The 11,832-nt window shown below is 40.8% G+C and overlaps 2 protein-coding genes across 3 annotated transcripts in view; both read left to right on the top strand.

Annotated features, from left to right (window-relative positions):
* Window positions 1–424: 424 nt before the first annotated feature.
* On the top strand, window positions 425–2,779 carry ccdc28a (coiled-coil domain containing 28A). 2 transcript variants are annotated; one of them, XM_020620521.1, is made up of 6 exons: window positions 425–590; window positions 798–990; window positions 1,147–1,328; window positions 1,720–1,874; window positions 1,963–1,985; window positions 2,152–2,779. In XM_020620521.1, the coding sequence occupies exons 2-6, from the start codon at window positions 827–829 to the stop codon at window positions 2,156–2,158; spliced, it is 531 nt and encodes a 176-aa protein (XP_020476177.1). In that variant the 5' UTR covers window positions 425–590; window positions 798–826; the 3' UTR covers window positions 2,159–2,779. The 2 variants fall into 2 exon arrangements, with proteins under 2 accessions (XP_020476177.1, XP_020476176.1); XM_020620520.1 differs by having other exon boundaries at window positions 2,148–2,779.
* Window positions 2,780–4,280: 1,501 nt separating this feature from the next.
* The window catches only part of ect2l (epithelial cell transforming 2 like), a 14,227-nt gene continuing 6,675 nt past the window's right edge, over window positions 4,281–11,832 (top strand). The window contains 8 exon segments of the mRNA XM_020620530.1: window positions 4,281–4,680; window positions 5,247–5,359; window positions 5,542–5,704; window positions 5,805–5,817; window positions 5,820–5,993; window positions 6,305–6,539; window positions 10,633–10,762; window positions 10,931–11,096. Of these exon segments, the coding sequence (XP_020476186.1) occupies window positions 4,549–4,680; window positions 5,247–5,359; window positions 5,542–5,704; window positions 5,805–5,817; window positions 5,820–5,993; window positions 6,305–6,539; window positions 10,633–10,762; window positions 10,931–11,096 (1,126 nt within the window). The 5' untranslated portion in view covers window positions 4,281–4,548.

Genomic DNA, 11,832 nt, shown 5'->3' with positions numbered 1-11,832 from the left:
GACTCGGAGACTGGACTGGTTTTGTACATTCACGGTATTCGTTTGAGAATTTTATTCAATTTATTAACGTGTACCAATAACATCATAATAGATTCTCAAGTACTTTAAATGATTTCTTACTTGTAGCATGCCTGGAAAACTATGTTGCTGTTTGCATAATTTCAAACCTTACATTTCGGAAAAATAAGAAAAGTACAATGGAATGCGGCCGATTTTGGATCAGTTCCAATTCGTGGTTTAGCGACCTCAAGAGGTTCTGACGTGGAGAAGGCGAAAAACTTTCAATAGGTTATGGTACACCTTTAGTTGAATAACTTTTCTTCTGTTATTCTAAAACTCAAGAATATTATGATTTCATTAGTATAATAGGATATACAGCCTAGTTAATTAATAATTTTGTGGAGAATATATAGAGATTTGGGATGTGGCCGTGGCTAGTTCCGTTTCCACCAAAACAGGAAGTTTTCAGAGCTTGCAGGCTATCTAGCTTGCTGGGTACATATGGAAATTGTCATGGTTTAGTAAATTTTTTAACCTCGTGGGCAACCTGTCTGTGTAACAAGTGACGCAGGGTTTGCTCATTTGTAATTGTGAGTAAATATATTCATCGGCGTATGTTTGTTGTATATAATTTAAATGTGGGCAGACGTCTGAAGACTACACGACTGGCTAGTTTGTGAGCTAATGCTAACTTGCTAGCTAAACACATTCGTTTCTATCAGGGTGTTGTTTATGCATGGTTTTGGCTCTGAGTTAGTGTGCTTGTTGTAAGCTTTTCGCGTTTACCCCCTACTTAGCAAACCAGACACCGCCGTAACATGAAGTTATGGAGGAGCGAAAACTAAAGAGAAAGAGTCCCAGGACCCCCACAAACACGGCCGCTCCGACCGGTGGGTCTGGTCGGAAGAACAGCGCTTCATCCGGTGGACGGCACGTCTGCTACAGCCATAACATGGGTACTCAGTCCAGCCAAAAGAGCAAGAACAGGAGGTAGCAACTGTACAACCACAATTATTTAATTAATTATAGTCTTACACAGTCTGTGCTTTATCTTGTCAATACATAAAGTGTTTGTGTTATGGTCATATCTGACTATCAGGAACAGTAATCACTCCATTCTGGCTGTTTTGTATTTTCTTTTTCTAGGGTAGTTAAAGATAAACCCAAATATCAAATGGGTTCGGGTGGTAAAACTAATCCGAACCAGGGCCAGGCAGCAACTACCATCCAGCACTCCTTTCTGACCGATGTTTCAGACGTACAGGAGATGGAGAAAGGGCTCCTCAGCCTCCTCAATGACTTCCACTCAGGGGCACTACAAGCATTTGGTATTTTAACACTTCACCTGTGGTGTTTGATAAATATCTTGAGTTGAAAACAGCCCTCTACACATAGACAGCCAGTGAGTTATGTTATGGATTCAGATGACACCTATCTGATAAAGAAAGTCACTTTGGGCTTTTCCCATTTAGGGGTCGCCACACATGTTGACATTTGGCACGTGTTTTACGCCGGATGCCCTTCCTGACGCAACCCTGACCCAGAGAGTGCTGCGCCTTAACCACTAGCCTACCAGGGACTATCTGCTGAAAATGCCAAATAATCTATGGCTCTTAAAATGAACAAATCCCACTGTGTGTTTAGAAGAAATAATGAAATTGTATGAAGGATAGCAGATAAGTGACAAATTGTCAGAGAAATAATGTTTCCTTGTCCCAGGCAATGAGTGCTCCATCAGCCAGATGGAGCACGTGAGAGAGATGCAGGAGAAGCTGGCACGTAAGCACTTTGACCTCTACAGTGAGGTGGATGAAATGCCTGAAGACCAGAGAAAAATGGCCTGTGACACCAACATGGACAAATTACTTCTAAATGTAAGATTGTTACCGTATAATGAATTGTTCATGATTATAACCTTGCTGCACTCAAACATATATAATATTAAAATATGTTTCTCCACAGCTTGAGGAGCTCAGTCTGTCTATGTATCCTTTTGATATTTGATGTTCCCCAGTCATCATACTAGCCCTTAATGCTTTTTAATTGTCTCAAAGTGAAAGGAAAACTTGTTTCTCTTTAAGTTTCCTGTCTGTCCAACACTGTTCAGATTGTTGTCTGTGTTTTTTTTCTTGACCTGTCTCCTCCAGTCAGAAACTGAATCTAGCTGACAGCCAAGAGATCCCAAGGACTGTCAGCATGTGATCCTCACTCTCCACTTTATCTGACCCAACAGTTTATTTTCTGCCACCTTGAGAGGCTGCAACAGATAGAAGAAAGCTTGTAGGCACTTTTTCTGTTAAGTATTATGGCAAAAACTGTTCACCAGCATTCCCTGTCTGCACGGGGGGATGGATGCATTAAATCCCTGATGGGGATGCACCAACAGCCTTATTTTTCACTGCTTCCTGTATACCTACAGTACAGTAGGTTCTAAATACTCTAACTAGTATTGAGAAGAAAATTGTTCTAATCTTGATGTACAAACATTTAGATGGTAGTAATGAACTTGCTGAGATATGGTTGGGCGCCCCCGGCTCCTCCTGATGAGCCAGATGTGTATACTCTTTTCTCTTACAGCAAGTGTTCGGAGCTGTGCATTCTTAAGTTGTCTGGCCTACAGTATTTTGGCCTTGGCGCATCCCTGTCACCATCCTTTTAAAGTCAAGGTATAGTTAATTTACTCATTTACTGTACATTGTTAACCAAAGTCATATTAATATAAAGCACTCACCTTGTTTTGTCACAAGTCCTTCAGTGTTTTTCTGGATTTCTTTAAAAAGAATGCAGACTTGTTTCTTTTGATGTTTTCAGATATGTGAATGTGTAACACGCACTGTTGCACTTTGTCTTAACTATTGTCACAGGAAATCAGTGTCTGTAACATCATAAACTGAAGGGCCAGAGCCAGTCATATCAAAACAGAGATACAGGAATATGTTCAAAATGATTTAACACAGAGCTTTAAACAGAAGCTTAGCTCTTATCCATGACACAATAAAAGCTTTAAAAAATCCTAAATAGATGAAATTATAGGTAACCAACTAAATAAATAACACAAAGTAGATTGACTATAGAAACTGCACTATATATTAGGAGTAAAAAAATGACAGCGGTTTGTGATTTTGCATATGATTTTTTGCTGTGTGCAAGTGGCCTGACATCACCTCTGGCACATTGTTCAGTGCTGAATATATTTGCAGACTGAATAATCCAAATGTTGACGTCACAGCCATGCCTTCATTTTTTAATTAGGCCATTTTTGCCTTATTGGTTTTAATCTTTTAATTGTCCTTCACAGATTCTGTTTTCTGATAATATATTCATTCAGTGCTGCTGTGATTGTGAATCCTGCTTTATTTACTGTTTTAACGGTTTTGTGATTTTATTTTTGACTAATAAATGTGTTGTTTGACTCTATTGGCCAATGTGGTTATTTTGTCTTTAAGAAGGAGGGAATGCTGTCTCAATGTTAAAGTTAATGGAGGAAGTGTCAGAGAAAAATGATAAAATGGCTCAGGATTTTTGGCCTCTCAGAGGATTGTGCTGATGTTTTACTGAATCCATCTTTCTGTTTGGCATATTTGCTTCATTTGGTAATCTAACCCTCAATTCTCAGTTGAACCGTCTCGTGTGCACAACATTTAAGGTGGCTGTTGTGAGCGACCACCTCTTCCTTCAGTCCATATTCAACAAAAGTGTTCTGAACTTGGCCAGGGAGATGACTCTGGATTCATCTTATGTGCTCTATTCAGAATTTGAACTACCATGTGGGTCAGTGTTTCCATCCAAGGTAGATACTACTGCTGTAAGAGCTCTTTGTTCCTTTGGCTACGAGACTGTTGAACCATGATATGAATGTTTGCTGTCTGTTTGTGCACATATGGTCAAAGCACATTATCATCACGGGGACAAAGTATATCTGTATCCTCCTCATGTGCACCCACTGTTGCACAATACAGTTTCTGTTGCATGGCAAGTCAACCAGTAAAGTCAGATGTAAATTTTGGAGGATCTTCCTGCTTTAATTTTGATTTTCTGTGTCTTGGAACCGAACGCTGTAGGAGTTGTATTACATGTATCAATAATGCAGTAACATTTTAGAAGACTTCTCTATATGTAATATTTTCCTCAGTGATTGTGTAGTATTGTGAGTATTAAGTATGGGTGCATTGGGTCACACTGCCCTAGAAATTATTTTACAATAATTAAATGCACCACAATTAGGGCTTCTTTTTAATAAATCTTTATTTACTAAAAGAATTCGACACTTACAGGAAGTTGTATTGGAGGCATGAGCAACACAAAGTGCTGACAACCCGCTGTTTGTCAAGACCACAGACTTCGCCCACTTGTTACTGGAGTGGCCCTATGAAGGAATGCGCTCATTCCTTTGTTGATGCGTCTCTAAGGATACTGGGAGCGGAGCGGCACAGTGGCACAGTGGCAGCCGGCTGTTCAGCATTTCCCTAAAAGTGAACTAAATCTGACGGTTAATGGGAGTCCATCGGTCTAAACAAAACTCGAAGCGTTTTCCTCCTGAATGAATACATGGGGACGAGCCTGAAATCAAGCCTTCACTCGGTGAAGCGGTGGCAGCTCAGCGGAACAGACTATGAGCCGCGCTCCGAAACGTGCTTCAGCACCTGGACCCCTCTGAGCAACAAGACCAGCAACCTGCAGGTCAGACGAGCAAACACCTATTCTGAATGTGGAGCCCCCGGGCTAAACGTTTAGTGGTATTAAATTGATTTTCATCAAGCGCCACTAGATGGCATTACGCACGTGTTTCGATACTTGAATTTCAGGGTTAATTGTTGTTAATTGTGTTGTAAATTGCATATAAAGCCTCAAAAATATTAAGACCACATAATATGATGCATTTTTTAACACATAATAACAGAAATGCTCAGCAATTTGGAACAGATGTGCAAACTGGCGTTAAAGTCCAACTCTTTACCTCCATGCTGCCATTTGTTCAATTAAAGTTTAAAGCTTGTCAGGTAAATGAATTATTTTACATTGCACCTTACTGTTTGAATTTGTACAAAAGTGACTTTGAGCATGTAGGTCAAAACTTGAATTTATTAGTATAAAGGCTACTCCTGCCCTATTTCCTCCTTCACCAGTGCCTTGGATGCCAGTTTGTACTCTAGCTTTTGGCAGAGCAACAGGCTCTTATGGAGATGCACTTACTTGTGTTTTTAACTGACCGAGGTGCGTTGGTGTCCTTTCCTGTTTGCTTCCAGTTATTTAAGGAGAGGGTGAACCTTGTGCTCCACTGGTTTGATCTGTGGTCTGACCAGCAGAGGAAACACTTGCTGCACTCTCTGCTCACATGCTGCACCAAGTCACAACTCAAGTAAGGTCATTCCTACCCATTTTTCTATCAGTATTTACTGTATACCATAACTGTGTTAGCCAAATTTCAGACTTTTTTGTTGAGAATTTCTCTTCATTGCTCCCTTTTCTCAATTGGAGACAAAAGCTTTTTTATTTAAGATTTATGGGATTTAAAATGAAAACCTTTCGAAATCTGAGCAGGTACTGTAGGGATTTGCTGATCGAGACAGTTCCCGTGACTCAAGTGGACTTCACGGTGGTGTTGCCTCGGTTTCTGTCCTTGTATGTGATGTCATTTCTGACCCCTCGTGACCTTTGCCGTGCTGCTCAAGTCAACTGGCACTGGAGGGTCCTTGCTGAACAGGTGAGAATCCTATAAAAAAGCGAGATTTGCATTTTTGTTGCAGGCCAATGGATCAGGTTTTAATGAAAAGAGTGAAACCTTATTTGGCTCCCTCTCTCAGGACTGTCTCTGGGTGGGAACCACTATATCTCCTGTGTCTCCACATTGGACTGGCTCACTCCTCGGGAGGCAGCCGAGCAGTATGGGACCCTCAACCAACACAGCACAGGAATTACAGAGGAGGAGGAAGAGAGGAGGAAGGAGAGAAGGATCAGGCAGATCATCAGAGACAAACTTCAGGAAGAGAAAAGTGAGTATAAAAGAAACCACAAGCTCTGAAAATAAAACTTTTTTGAGGTGTCCCCAAGGATGTAGGATTACCTACTAGATTATCTTGACTCTTGTTTTGCTTTTGCTGCTCTCTTTAATTATAGTGTAAAATGAAATTGAAATACCTTGAGAAACACTGATCACAGTAGATAACTGAAGACAGATTCTCCCTCCTTTCTCCTATGCTTCATTCTCCAGCTGTTTTATGATCTGCTTATCTGAAATGGCTACTGAATGTATCAGTAAAAATGTATATTTTGCCTTTTCCCCTTATATCTGTGATATTTGCAGAAATGTCTATGAGAACCAGGAAAGCTTGGGGAAGCTACACAAAGCCAGAAGGAGTCAGAGGTGGAAGTACCCAAACAGGGAAGTCCAGCTCTGGGACAACACTCAGCTCTTGGCCCTCCCTCTCCTGGTCTTCAAGGCCTGTTGGGTCTTCCAGCCTCTATCTTAGCCTGGACAAGGGACAGTCCATGAGTGCAGCTGAAAGCATGGAGGGGGTCCGGGCCTCTACTTCATTCAGGTGATTGTCTACAGCTGTTGGGTTGTGTTTTTAGATACAATGATCTACCACTTTATAAGATAATACCTGTGTAACATAGCTAGGGCTTATAATGTTTAGCTTGTGTTGATTGATGTGTCAAAGATGTGTTGATTATTGGCTCCACCTTTGTACAATGATTAAAAACTTGGTCCATGATTGAACTTAATTGCAAATCTTTATTGTAGACATTGCCATGGGTACATACTGTAGATACTGTTGTATGAAGGCCACGAAGGCCATGATATGCTAACCCCTGGACATAGGAATAAAGCTTAACCTCTCACACTAAGTTGGCATATTTGAAACGTATTAAAGCTCCAAACACTGCTTGAGGTTTTATGACGGAGATATTCACTCAGTAATTAACTACCATGAACCTGCGAACAAAGTTCCCTCAGACCTCCCTCTTACATGTTATTAATTCAGGATAAGATCCCCAAACCTCCCAAATAACAACAATCTGCAGTTATTGTTGCAGCTACCTCCTTAAACCCTCAGATGTTACTGTACTGGGAAATTTTTATAAACCAGTACACTCTGGCTCTTTGAGGAAGTGTTAAATTTAGTCTGAAATAACAATGAAAACTGTGTCACTGGACACTTAATACCATATTTGTTTTGCACAGTATTTAGCTGACATAAGATGTTATTAAGGATAGGATGTTTAAAGAATAGTGTGTATTATGTAACAAGTAAACAGTTGGATATTTTCGATAAACCCTTTTCTGATGTAACTGTCTAAAATCATTTTAGTAGTTCAATATTGGCCTACTGTCAACCCTGTGAACTGTTATGCAACCTCAAACATTCACTAGGAATTAGGTAATCACATTCACTGTGAATTGTGCAATATGTGCAACTTTAACAATTACCATTTAAAAGTGTAAACCCGCTAAAATTATAAGAATCAGTATCATTGATTTTATATAAAAGCTTAACAGAGCTACAGCAAAGCAGCAAGCAATAAAATATAAACCTTAAAATCATCAATAATTATCTTGATTGGCTTACAACCTAAATAATCAACAAATGCTATCTCTAAACATCACTCTAACATATTATACTGATTAAAATTATTATGGTTGAGCTAAGCTCTTGATCTGAATAAAAGTCAAAGGTCTCACGTCACCGATCCTCAGCTGGCTCTGGGTGGGGTGGTGGCAGGTTGGGCAATCGTTGGTTCCTCTTTTTCCTTTTGGCCATGATTCAAGCTTTCACAAGGAGAAACTTAACAATTAGAAAAATTAAAACTCATCAGGACAACCTCTTTCTCCTCTGGTTCAATTTTCTAAACTCTGGGAGAGAATTATTGGAAATTCTCAGATAGAGAATGTTCTTCTTGGTCAAATCTTCTTTCTTCTGAGAAACATAAAGACATGAAAATGTCTAAAATGGTTTTCTTTTCAAGCCATCTTTCCCCACCAGGCCGGGTGGATTGTGGCATTCTGTTCAAATTCTTCTTCTTCAGTCATCTTTTAAGCAAGAATTCAGTTTTCCCGCTGAACTGTGAGGCTCCACCACTGCTCCATCGTACCACAGCTCGTCCCCTGTTGACATCTATTCCATCCATCCAATAAACACCCACAGAAAGGTGTTCTTTCTCCCACATCGACATCCATCTCACCCTCACAAGCTCGGTGCTGGTAGGGCAAGCCCACAGAAAGGTGCTCTCTCTCTCCCATGTCTACATCCCTTTCCCCATCACAGGCCAGGTGCCTGTGGGGGAGCACCCCCAGCGGGGTGCTCTTCCTGGACTGCCTCTCCGCAGTCTTTGGTCTTCTGGAAGTCAAACGGTCAACCGGACAGAGCCTATCAGTACTTAGTAACACCTCCTCTGGCAGATATCACAGCTTGCAAACGCTTTTCATAGCCAGCTAAAAGTCTTTCAATTCTTGTACTTGGGATCTTCTCCCATTCTTCCTTGCAAAAGGCTTCTAGTTCTGTAATATTCTTTGGTCGTCTTGCATGCACAGCTCTTTTAAGATCTACCCACAAATTTTCAATGATGTTTAAATCAGGGGACTGTGATGGCCATTCCAAAACCTTCAGCCTGCGTCTCTTGAGGTATTCCATAGTGGATTTCGAGGTATGTTTAGGATCATTGTCCTGTTGTAGAAGCCATCCTCTTTTCAGCTTCAGCTTTTTTACAGATGGTGTGATGTTTGCTTCCAGAATTTGCTGGTATTTAGTGGAATCCATTCTTCCCTCCACCCGTGCAATGTTTCCTGTGCCACTGGCTGCAACACAACCCCAGAGCATGATAGATCCACCCCCATGCTTAATAGTTGGCAAGGTGTTCTTTTCATGAAATGCTGCTCCTTTTTTTCTCCAAACATGCCTTTGCTGATTGTGTCCAAAGAGTTCTATTTTAACTTCATCAGTCCACAGCACTTGTTTCCAAAACGCATCGGGCTTCTGTAGATGTCCTGTTGCATACTTCAGACGTTGGATTTTATGATGGGGACGCAGATAAGGTTTTCTTCTGCTGACTCTTCCATGAAGGCCTTGTCTGTGCAAGCATCGCTGCACAGTGGAACGGTGCACCACCACTCCTGAGTCTGCTAAATCTTCCTGCAGGTTTTTTGCAGTCAAATGGGGGTTTTGATTTGTCTTTCTGACCAGCATACGAGCAGTTCTGTCCGAGAGTTTTCTTGGTCTTCCAGATCTCATCTTGACCTCCACAGTTCCCCTGATCTGCCATCTCTTAATTACATTTCTTACTGTGGAAACTGCAAGCTGACAACGCTTTGCTATCTTCTTGTAGCCTTCTCCTGCATTGTGGGCATCAATAACTTTCATTTTCAGGGTCTTACACAGCTGCTTAGAGGAACCCATGGTTGCTGGGTGTCCACAAGTGTGTGCACAAGGTTTGAAGAGTCAAAGTATTTGTACAGCTTTGAAATTGGCATTTACCAATGACAGCTGTTGCTGTGCATCAGATCTAACGAGCTGATTAAGGTCTGATACCTTGTGAGAGACTTTGAGACTCTGGAACTCTTAGGGTGCCCAAACTTTTGCACCATGCCATAATCATGTTTTTATTTTTTATTTTTGTTCAATTTATGGCATAAGAAGTAACTATGCATCACTGTTTGCAGAAAATATTGTGCATTTTTTCCATTTCCAAGAGAAACTGTGTTAACATCTGTTCAAATAAAAAATCACCAAAATCTGTTATTTATCAAGGGGTGCCTAAACTTTTGCATAAGACTGTATTTCTTATCTAGAGCTCCACAGGCTTGGAGCAGCTGCATGTTACCTAGTCATAACAAAATGAGGTAGCTTGATGTGTGTGGATGTTGTTACGTGGTGTGTAACTAAAACAATCATTCAGACACAAATCTAACATAAGATTAATAGAAGAAAACAATTGGTGTCATGCTTACTGCTAACCTTGAAACAGAGCAGACTAGAGCAGACTTTGAATCTTACTAAACTACATTACTAACACATTAAAGTCTAACACATTAATGTCTAATAATTATCTGACTGATTTATTAATTTCTAACACTTGAAACCATCATTTTTACTTCCTTAATAAGCTGTGTGTCTTTTCTCTATGTCACATACACACACTTCTGCAGTTCCTCTATTCAGGGATGTGTGTCTACCTCCTCTTTTCTGTGATTCTGCCTTTTTTCACTCCTTTAGATGTAAAATCACTTCTCCCAATTCTTTCAATACAATCATTTCACATTTTATTCTTACACATTTACTAATGATTATTTCAAACACAACATACACATAAATCATCTTATGATCATCCTTACTTATTAAAAGCTTAAATTTCTAAGCATTCTGCCACAGCATTTTAATAATAATTTCTCTCTTTCCTCCAGCCACTTCTGCCGTTTTCTCTGCCTCTGTTTCCTCTGTTTCTTGGTTCTCTCTGGGACCCGTAGTTACAGCTTCGCTGACACTGTGCTAAACTGTATTTCGTTGCCTTGCACTTGTACATGGGTAATGACAATAAAGTTGAATCTAATCTAATCTTAGTAGGGGTGAGCTTCATAAGGCTATTTGTATTAAGTTGTGATTTACTGTTGAAACCTAACTGTATATTCTCTTTCAGTGAAAGACTGAACAAAGCCAGTGGAGCGCTGTCCTCATTCACCAGCAGACCACAACACAAAGTCTCAGCCATCTATCACGCCACTCCTGCCCTCGTATTTCTGATCTCCAATAAAATTCCTGCTTATGAGGTAAAGGGTGTCGTCAGTGTGTCAGCCCACTGCTCAGTCTCTTTCGTATGGCAAGAAGAAAATAGGGAGGAAGAAACCACTGTGGATATGGAATTAAAAATTGCAACTGGGAAGATAAAACAAATTTTCCCTTTCTCCTCTTTCTTTTTCTCTGCATACTAAATCCAGTTGCTGCTGAGCGGGGTGAAGGCAGGAGTAACTGTGGTTCTGTATGACCACAGAGGGACTCTCTCAACACTGTTAAACCAGGTGGAGAGGGCTGTTTCTGGGCAGAGAGCTCAGAGGCTGGGGCTGCTAGCTCCAGGAGGAACAGAGGAAGTCCATCTACTTCAAGGTGAGAAATAATAATGTGTGAAAACGCTGCTAGAGTTAGGTTCAGACCAACATATGATAGTGCCATCTTTAAAACCATGGCTGTCCTTTCCCATGGCTAAACTATATCATCCATACATTTTACATTATATTTTCAGGGCTCCAGACTAACATTTCATACTGTGGGCACTGGTGCCACCTCCTGAGACACTTGGTGGCACCAGTGCCAGATTTGGTGACACCAAGTCTGTTCTACAGAATACTGTAAAAGAATCTGTATTTTTCATAAATTAAATTAAACAACCTTAAACTGAAAAAAACTAATCAACTGGACTAGATTTCTAAGTCGAAGACATTTCACCTCTCATCCAAGAGGCTTCATCAGCTCTGACTGACTGGTGTTGAGCCGGACATATTTATCCACCTCGGTGTTTCAGTCCTTTGAAGGCCAACGATTTCTCCTAACGACTGAGTCATTATAGCCCAGTGTCGGTGAGAGTCGTTACCTATTGTCCTGGTGGGCATTTTTGGGCAGAGATCTCAAAACAGGATTGTAGATGGAAGAGAAGTTGTGTCTTAGTCCACCACCCCTATTTAGTGAGGGGTGTTCTATTTTTACAAAAATAGCTTCCTTAACTCCTCTCTCAAACCAGCGATGTTCTCTGGAGAGGATCTGGACTTCACTGTCCTCAAAAGAATGTCCTTTGTCCTTCTGGTGGAGGTGGACTGCTGACTCTGGTCCACTGGAGTTGGCCCTC

Source organism: Monopterus albus, unplaced genomic scaffold (genome assembly GCF_001952655.1).
Source record: "Monopterus albus unplaced genomic scaffold, M_albus_1.0 scaffold240.1, whole genome shotgun sequence".
Classification (NCBI taxonomy): domain Eukaryota; kingdom Metazoa; phylum Chordata; class Actinopteri; order Synbranchiformes; family Synbranchidae; genus Monopterus; species Monopterus albus.
The sequence above is the reverse complement of the archived record's forward strand: the minus strand, read 5'-3'. Positions and strand labels throughout refer to the sequence as shown.

Coding starts and splice junctions, on each gene's coding strand:
- ccdc28a (XM_020620520.1), top strand. CDS start 827: ATGGAGGAGCGAAAACTAAAGAGAAAGAGTCCCAGGACCCCCACAAAC. Junction 1,329..1,719: donor AGGGGCACTACAAGCATTTG/GTATTTTAACAC, acceptor TCCTTGTCCCAG/GCAATGAGTGCTCCATCAGC. Junction 1,986..2,147: donor GAGGAGCTCAGTCTGTCTAT/GTATCCTTTTGA, acceptor TGTCTCCTCCAG/TCAGAAACTGAATCTAGCTG.